This window comes from Gouania willdenowi, chromosome 18 (assembly GCF_900634775.1).
Source record: "Gouania willdenowi chromosome 18, fGouWil2.1, whole genome shotgun sequence".
Classification (NCBI taxonomy): domain Eukaryota; kingdom Metazoa; phylum Chordata; class Actinopteri; order Blenniiformes; family Gobiesocidae; genus Gouania; species Gouania willdenowi.
In genome coordinates, this window is record NC_041061.1 from 13521771 (window position 1) to 13531230 (window position 9460).

General features: G+C 39.0%; 1 protein-coding gene across 50 annotated transcripts in view; it reads left to right on the forward strand.

Moving 5' to 3' along the window:
* LOC114480326 (receptor-type tyrosine-protein phosphatase delta) overlaps positions 1–8137 on the forward strand; it is a 486676-nt gene extending 478539 nt beyond the window's left edge. For all 50 annotated transcript variants that reach the window (XM_028474351.1, XM_028474374.1, XM_028474368.1 and 47 more), the window contains 7 exons: positions 45–330; positions 2381–2559; positions 2703–2829; positions 2939–3064; positions 4367–4521; positions 4659–4794; positions 5332–8137. In XM_028474351.1, coding sequence (XP_028330152.1) covers positions 45–330; positions 2381–2559; positions 2703–2829; positions 2939–3064; positions 4367–4521; positions 4659–4794; positions 5332–5400 — 1078 coding nt within the window. In that variant the 3' untranslated portion in view covers positions 5401–8137. The remainder of the gene's footprint in view (positions 1–44; positions 331–2380; positions 2560–2702; positions 2830–2938; positions 3065–4366; positions 4522–4658; positions 4795–5331) is intronic.
* Positions 8138–9460: the final 1323 nt, after the last annotated feature.

Genomic DNA, 9460 nt, shown 5'->3' on the forward strand with positions numbered 1-9460 from the left:
ACCTAATAAGCTTGTATTTTCTTTTTGACCACTTTCGCCCACAGTGCTGGAGTGGGACGCACCGGTTGCTTCATCGTGATCGATGCCATGCTAGAACGCATCAAGCACGAGAAGACCGCGGACATCTACGGCCATGTAACGCTAATGCGTGCCCAGCGCAACTACATGGTGCAGACAGAGGACCAGTATGTCTTCATACACGATGCTCTCCTGGAGGCCGTCAACTGCGGCACCACCGAAGTGCCCGCCAGAAACCTCTACGCCTATATCCAGAAGCTGACCCAGATAGAGGGTGGAGAGAATGTCACTGGCATGGAACTAGAGTTTAAGGTAAACTTTCAGCATTAGGTCACTATGACAAGCCACTCCAAACACTTATTCATAAGATATACCTATTACAAAGTAGTCACCATTCGTAAAACAATGGATTAAAGTCCTCACATGAGGTCCTTACAAATTCTTTCCTTGATCCCAGTGGGGCCCCCAGTGGGGCCGGCTCGACGCAGGGGCAAGAGGGGGCAGTGTATCCTCAAATAAATGTCTTGCCCCCTCAAATCAAAGATTATGATTCCTCACTCCATGCTCAGATTTCATGAGGCGCATCTATTACACTTCGCAAGTAAGCCTGCTTGAAGAAGGTCCTTTTAAGGACCAAAATGTTGCGTTACTGCTTGCTTTTTCTTCTTTTGGCTGTTTTACTCCTGTTATGGAAGTGCTTACTGTAGAATTGAATGTGTTGTCAACTTTTGTAACAGTTGCATGAGTTGAATCACCGTTGCTGGAGGGGTAAAAAATAAGGTTAATTCTGCAAGATGTAGTAAACGAACATCTTCAAATGTAATTATAACAAATTTGATAGAATTTGATGATGAATACAAATTCCATTGTGTGTGAAATTTACATTTAATTTGAATAATCTTCCATTAAAATTGCTTTTCTGCTGTTGTTGACTAAACTGAAAACATAATTGAGTTTTATCAGTGTGTAAGACACTAAGAGTAAAGCTGAATACACCGCTGTTTTAGTTTTATTGCAATGGCAAATTAAGAAAACAATTAGGGTGCAGCGCAAATGCGCTCTTTCGCTGAGGCAGTTCAGTACCTCACCAGCCACGAACCTGGGGGTGCGTTTACAGGATGAGACTCTGGAGCAGGTGGAAGCTCTCATCACATCTTGTATAGAAAATGTGAATGTGCAGGAGGGAGGAGGTGAGAGAGGACGGAGAGAGAGAGAGGGGGAGACGGGGTCTCATCACCACCAGAAACCCCCCCCCACACACAGTCCAACCATGTCCCACCATCACCACCAGGGCTGAGGTGCACATTTCAGCTGATTCCAGGGCCGTAGCAGAGGTGGCCAGGGCCCACCTCCAAGCCCGAATCCCCCCTTCCCTCCTTTCACCCCCTGTTGTCACCAGATCATACTCAGTGGTTACCATGGCTACCATATGTTATGTTGTTGGTTGATCAAATCTGAATGAAGGATATTTTATTTTTATTTTTCAGTTTCCCTCCATCAGGGATTGCCACCTTATTGTGGTCAGGGGGTTTGCGTGCCTCAGTGACCTTAAGAGCTATACCATCAGGAGCTTAGTCTTCAGGTGGGACACCCAAGTTGGAGAGGTCTGAAGAAAGAGGCCTGACTAAGTGTAATCCACTTCTCTAGGTTGGGGTTGGACACATAGCTAACAACCCATTTCAATGAAGAAAACACTGTTACGATAAGCACAGGGGAAAGAAAGTGCTGGAGCATGCGTGTACATATGATGCCCCCTTCCCATTTCTGACTGCCCCCTCATATATGCCTGCCTACAACCTGCCCTGGTTCCCAGACAGCATGGGGTCAGTGGTTTCCTCTTAATTTCACTTCTTTGATTTGATTGTGTAACCCACCATGCTATAACCCCTAGCCAGACCAATCCCCGCCTAACTTGTTACTACCCTTTTTATAGATCCCCGTGCCTCATCTTGGTTTACAAGAAATCACTGGCTTTTCCACTGAGCAGCTGCCAAAGGGACTTGTGCAATGTACGCTGCATTTACCACTCAAGACTGAGCTAGCGCTGCACATTACTTTGCCATCTGCGGTAGAGTTTTGAGTATAATGTTGCTTTGCTTGTCACACATACCATCTAGTTGTGTGATGAATGCCAGTCTCACCACAGAATGAAAAACAAAGGGAGTCCATTCAAGGCTGACAGTTCATTAGCTAATTCTTCTCTTTCTCTCCTCCTCTCTTATGTTTTCGTCCTAATCACTACACATTGTTTTCATAGAGCTGTAATCGGCAGGGTGTTCAGATTCAATTGTTCCCATTTTATTATCAGCATGCCTATATGTTTTCAGCATAATCAAAATCTTATTTGTGTCCCCCCATGCAGCGTTTAGCTAACACTAAAGCCCATACATCACGATTCATCAGTGCCAATCTCCCCTGCAACAAGTTCAAGAACCGCCTTGTTAACATAATGCCATACGAGTCCACGAGAGTGTGTCTTCAGCCCATACGGGGAGTTGAGGGCTCAGACTACATCAATGCCAGTTTCATTGATGGATACAGGTATGTGGTGATAAATAATCAGACGATTTGAGTCAAAAGTAGGTTATTGTTGATCATTTTAGGAATTAAAACTTTTCAAAGTGAACTCTGTATGTTTGTTTTCTGATAGCATCATGACTTTTTGCATACACTTATCCCCACAGGCAACAGAAAGCCTATATTGCAACACAGGGACCATTGGCAGAGACCACAGAAGATTTCTGGAGAATGCTCTGGGAGCACAACTCTACAATTGTTGTAATGCTCACCAAACTCAGAGAAATGGGCAGAGTACGTTTTAATTAAAAAAATAACAATGAAGTGAACAGAACACAGTTAAGTGAAAGTTTAAAGCCTAAAGGGTGGCTCACTGTGGTTTGTTTTTCTTACTATACTACAGGAAAAATGCCACCAGTACTGGCCAGCAGAGAGATCGGCCAGATACCAGTACTTTGTGGTGGACCCCATGGCCGAGTACAACATGCCCCAGTATATTCTGAGAGAGTTCAAAGTGACTGATGCCAGGGTAAGCATATCGGACAACATAGAGAGAAGTAAAAGATCAATACTTTCCTTCAAAAGAAAATTACTGAATTTATTGATAATGACTCAAGCTAAAGCTGCGTTCCACAATAACTTGTTTTATTAGATAGAATCATAGTGTAGGCCTCTGAATAATGAATCAAACATTTACTCCAAAAAGAAAGAACAAAGGTCCAAAGTTCCACTTTAAAATGTGTTTTCTTCGACACTGTAAACACATTCTTGACATTTTGGGAAAAGTTTTGTGCATTGCATTGTGGGATGTGAGTCTCGTAGAAGGATGTGTAAAAGTTGTTTTTACTTCATTTCTTCTTTCTACGCACACATCGACGTGGCTCCGCATCCCATAATGCATTGCCCGAAATCTTTACGAAAATGTCAATGAGAGTGTTTATAATGGTAATGCAAACAAACTTTTAAGATGAAAATTTCAACCCGTTATCCTTTTATGAGCAAATAATCCACGATTATTGATCAATGAGCCTTCACTATGGATTTATCTGAATTCTTCTGTCCAGCAGCTTTAAATTCAACATTTATTATTTGTAATGGAAAATATTCTAGCAGAAGCCTTTATCTGACTGGTTATATAAATGTGACAGCCTTTAATGCTCAACAGAGAATGCAACAAACAATAATTTATTACCTCAAACGTTTGACGTTGAGTCAAAAAATTTGTTTATGCCATATTATAGCCTTGAGTGTAGTATGTGCATAAATACAAATTTGGATTTAAAAAATATGACACATGTCAGTGTTGTTAAAAAAACAAATGGGGGGCCTGCAGCACTGAGCTGCTAGAGTTTTTAATTCCATCAAAGGCTTACACAGATAAATGTAGAGCTTGTTACTCTGCCTCGTCAATGGGATTGCTTCCCTTATCAAGGGGATGCAAAAATCACTGAAGTAATACACATTATCAAAGTCGATTCTCCAAACATCTCTAAGGGGGTAGGACATCAAAGTAATTAGTATCTTTAGTATTCACATTAACTACGTTCAGGTACAAAGACGGGCATCTTTATGCACAAAACAGTCTCTGATGCTTCAAGATGGACACGTGTGCCAGAGAAATGTTTCATGTCTTTCAAAAAAAAGAAAATCAAAGAAGGTGTGAATCATTACAACTGAAGCCATCATGGAATTAACTATGAAAAGCAGGCTTTCTGCTAAAAACCCTCTGGAAGGCTTTTTAATGTTATCTCTTTATTTCGGCTGTTTCTTTAGATCCCCCCAAAAAAGAGTAATTTCTCTGTTCTTTCCTTTTTACCACATGACCTCTCAGGATGGCCAGTCACGGACAGTAAGGCAGTTTCAGTTCACGGACTGGCCTGAACAAGGAGTGCCAAAGTCAGGAGAGGGTTTCATCGATTTTATCGGCCAAGTACATAAAACAAAAGAGCAATTTGGTCAAGATGGCCCAATCTCTGTCCACTGTAGGTAAGTGAGCCAACAAATCCCCTTAGTTTGAATTTGCCAGAACAATCAATTTGAAAAAGAAACAACGTTACTGTGAGATATTTTCAAACAAGCAAGTTTTTGTTGTCTCTTAATGCACATTGACTTTTCTTGCACAGCGCTGGTGTTGGTAGAACTGGTGTTTTCATCACCCTGAGCATCGTCTTGGAGCGGATGAGATACGAGGGCGTAGTGGACATCTTTCAGACAGTAAAAATGTTACGGACACAAAGACCTGCCATGGTGCAAACAGAGGTGAGGCATCTTTTTTCACTGGTTTTTCCTTTAAGTTCTGAATGTAGGTCGGAGTGGAGATCTGGCCAGGGAACTGCCCATGGTGTAGGAAACCTTGGATAATTCATTGTCTTACTTTACCAGGCTGCATTTCCAACCTTTATTCTGAAAATTTAAAAGAAACCTTGCTGTTGTACATCTAGGTGAGGCATCTTTTTTCAGGGGTTTTTCCTTTGAGTTCTGAATAAGGGTTAGCATTAGATCAAAGTGGCTCGGAGTGAAGATCCAGCCAGGGAACTACCTTTTTTTTTTAAGAAATCTTGGATAATTCATTGTCTTACTTTACCAGGCAGTATTTCCCACCTTTATTCTTAAAATACACACTGTGTTAAAAAAGAAACCTTGCAGTTGTACTTATGTTTCAGACTTCCAAATGCTGGCGTTTGGTAGAAAGTGAGCTTTGAAGCAGTCCTTAACTACAACTAGAGAAACTCTGTGATTCCCATTTGAAGCAGTTCTCATGTCTTTCTTTCTTTCTTTCTTTCTCTCTCTCTATAGGATCAGTACCAGTTCTGCTACAGGGCGGGCTTGGAGTACTTGGGAAGCTTTGATCACTATGCAACGTAAAAGAGCGAGTATTGGAAGACAAAAGCGGAGGGCTGTTTGGAAAAAGAAAATCCCAGTGAGCCTCTCTTCTGAGCCATAAATTACTGCTTGAGAAAGTACTCCTTAACTCCTTGCTAACAACTCATTAAGTGTTGGATGTGTGACATGACTTTACAACAAAAAAAAAGAGAAAAAGATGATTCCCGGAGGACCAAGTATTTCCCAAACCCCGATTTAACTTTTGCCTTGACACAGAGAGAGGGAATCCTGACTGTTGAGGCCATCGTAAGGAATTATCTTCCGTTTTGCTTCAAGGATTCATTTTGGAGCTCATAAAACTGAATGAAACCAACACAACAAAAAAAGGAAATGAACAATACGGACATTGTCTGAATTGCATTGTGATAATGAACCATCATGAGAAGCATTGGAGGCACACGGGCATGTGGGGGGAGGGGGGGAGGGGGGACTAAGACGCACCGTGTAAAGACAAACATCTCTTCACAAACAAGTACCCAGAAAACCCATCGTCAAAAGAAGACAATGCTTGGTCCACAACAGCAGGGCAGACTTAATAACTAATAAATAACCTCTTCATCAAAATTGTGAAGGGATGGAAAAGATAGAGAGATCTATAAAATAAAGAAAATTTATTGATTTAGTTTTTTAGGTACTTTATTATACAGCTGACGTGCTTTTTTTGAACTGTGTGAATTTCCTTTTTTTACACAAATTTATCACTTGGGGAAAAAGTGATAAAATGTATTAAATGTTCATTTTTTTAAAAGCTGTAGAACTGTTCTAACGTATGTGCTACTTTGCAGAGAATCTTTTTGCTTTGGATTTTGTGTTTTTCTGGGTTTTTTTTCTTCCCATTTTAAGTTTCACAAAACGGAATTCACACAACCAAAATATAACTTTGTACAAGTTATTTTTTTGGTCTCCCCCCCCACTTTTTTTTTCCTGTCCATGATTGCACACATTGTAAGTTAATAACTCATGAGATAACTTGGGGCTTTGTGGAATCAACAGGGATGAGCAAAGTATGAAGTTGCTGCTACCGATTATCTTAGTTCTTCCATGTTGCTACGACAAGAAAGTATGTGATAAATTGGATAAATAAATATATGGTGGAGATTATATATTAGGATATAACTATATTCTATTAAGTCTATTGATAAAGTTCGTAATTTAAAGAGTATCTAATTTATTAATGAAAGCTTTCAAAGAGTTGTGCGCTATGGGGGAAATGAAGATATATTTCACTGGAATGCACATCAGTAGGACAAAACTGTATCCGAAATTCAGTGCATCTTTTCTTGTGCAATAAATATGTGTGTTTTTTATAGATAGGGGATTGATGTGGATATGTTTCTCACTTCTGGCATTGTTCTTTCTCTCTATCCCCCACCCCCCACCATAGTGAGTGAGGTGTTGGAGCATCCCATTCTATTCAAAGTTAGCCAGTTTAGTTACCAAAGGTGCTGGAGGCGCCACACTCACACAGTATCACATTGTAGGGCAAAGGTATACAAAGAAGTCACCTACTCATGGTCAGTGATAATGTTGTGTTGTTTTTTTTTTTGTTCATTCTACATTTAGAGTGCCTTATATTTATGCCTGTTTTTATAACGTTTCATTAACCATAATGTAATGTATCCTTTTGCGTAATCCAGCCATTTAGTGTAAATATATTAGTTTGACCATTAGTGTATATTTGTCACATGATATATATGCAAATATGAACATTTTTAAGAAGTCCTTTCTTTTCCCATTTTCTGTGGCCTTACCGTGGCTGAGTGGAGAGAAATATATATATGTAAGTGACATCTAAAGGAAAGAGGTGAGAGACAGTGACACACCCTAATAGATGGCATTCAGTGATTCAGGGAAGACAACATGCATAGATTTTGGCATTTAAAAAAAAAAGAAAGTAACCACTATATGTCTCGATGCCAAAATAACTATCGTCACCAAAGTTGCAATTCGAAGACTCTTTAATTGGTCGTAAAATGGCGTAGTGCACAAGTCGTCACTGAAGGAGCTTTTCTTCATGGCTTAGGTTTTGATTATTATGTGTGTGTCGCTCTACAAACTGTACAAACACACTCTACAGAAAAAAAAAAAAACATTTTATTATCCTGACAATCCTAAAAATTGTGTTTCAACATCTTCGTTCTGTTCCCGTATGGCAAAAGACAGCAGATGATTCTGTTTGTTGGTATTTCAATATTTACATTCAGCATTAACTGTCAACTTCTCAGATGGTTTGGTGGATGTGCATTCCAGGTGCTTTCTTTCCCTTGTTAACTCAAGCAGCTATGTCTATATTTAGGTTTTTTTTTTTTTTTAAATATGCCCAACATTTTTTTCCTTCTTTCATGTTTTTATTCTGGGAAAAGCTATTATTGACCCTTTTGGTGGCTTATGTCACTTCTCTCTCTTTTTTTATCATAATGTTTTTATTTTATTTTATTTTTTTCCATCAGCATTGGGGAATCATTGCAGAATGGCCTGATCTAGCCTGGTAGGAAGACTTGCACTTTCTCTATCTTTGTACTATGCACTGCCCTATTGATTCTAAACCCAATAATAGATTACTTGAACCCATCTACGACAAAAGAAATTCCTTCAGCGTTCACTTTGTGTGTATGTAAATAACACAAATAAAAGGTATTGACTCTAGAAAAAGACAAAAAAAAAAAAAAGAAGATAAAGAAGTTTGTGGCGAAAAAAGAGCATCCATCCTGATGCCATGGTAACTCCAGCAGATGTCTTTAGAAAAATCTGTCCCCCCCAAAACATCTGTTCTTGAGACTTTTGCCATTCAAGCTTGGAGTGTCATTAACAGAAATAAACGTTGTGTTCTCTGCTCTCTCTATCTATCTCTCGTCTGGATGCATAGACTGAAAATTAAATAATGAAAATGTACAAAAAATGGCTTGTTAAAAAAAAAAAAAAAAAAGATCTTACGATTACCTCTGATTAGTTGTAAGCATAAATTGTTTCTTTCTCTGAACGAAAGGAGTGCTTTTTATTTTCTTACTTAGGTTACATTGGTGGCTAAAGAAGTCTGTATGAATTTCAGTTCTTTTGCTGACAAAAAGTTCAATTTGTTATAAATGAATTCTATTAAAAAATGTCAGTGTTATGCATCAGTGTTTCACTTGTTTACCTCACTTCACTTTTATTTATTTATTTTTTCTACTTGGAAGGACAGAGGAAGAATTTGTTATATTATCCCCTCGTCTGCTCCGGGTCCAACAAATTATCCGCAGCTCTGTCACGAAAGGAGGAAATTTGAATAGATTTCAATCACTCTTGTTGTTCTGTCACTAGCGTCGGCCACAATGATTCATCAGCAACAGATCAAGGCCAGTGTTGAGGAATGCCGCTTTGTTTTTAAACGTAGCTTTGATTGAACTGAGTGACAGCAGCTACGCATGCAGCAACCCTGACACTGAGTGCTTGTGCGTGTTACAGCAAATCAATGTTCTCGGCTGTGTTTTATCAGTTAAGCTTTGGTTTGTTTTCATGAACCAAAGACCGTCCACAAAAATGTGCTTACTCAAAAACAACATGCGAGTCTAATTAAGAAAAATATGTTAAAAAAAAGAAGAAGAGGAAAACAGTCAACTTTAAAGGATTTCCGGTGTTCAACAAGTACGTGCATTGAATGGAAAACAAAAATGAACTTCAAATGGATTCTAAACATATTAAACTGGTTAAAAGACTGTCATTAAAGCTGCTATTCTCAATAATTTATCTGATAAAATCATAGTGTTTGCTTTATTGATTAATGGATAAAACACCATTTACATGAAAAAGAAAGGGAAACAAAAAATTGAAAATTGCCACTTGAAAGTTTGTTTTTATCTCAACTGTCTCAGACTCAGTTTATTGACATTTTGTGCATTGCATTGTGGGATGTGGAGTCTCATAGACTGATGCACAGACAGTTTTTACTTCATTACCGTGGCTGTGTTCGAAATATAGACAGTATACAGTACACACTGTCTCCTATATACTATAGGTATGATTAGGATGGTGAGCATTCCCACTGAAGTATACTTCCAAGTTT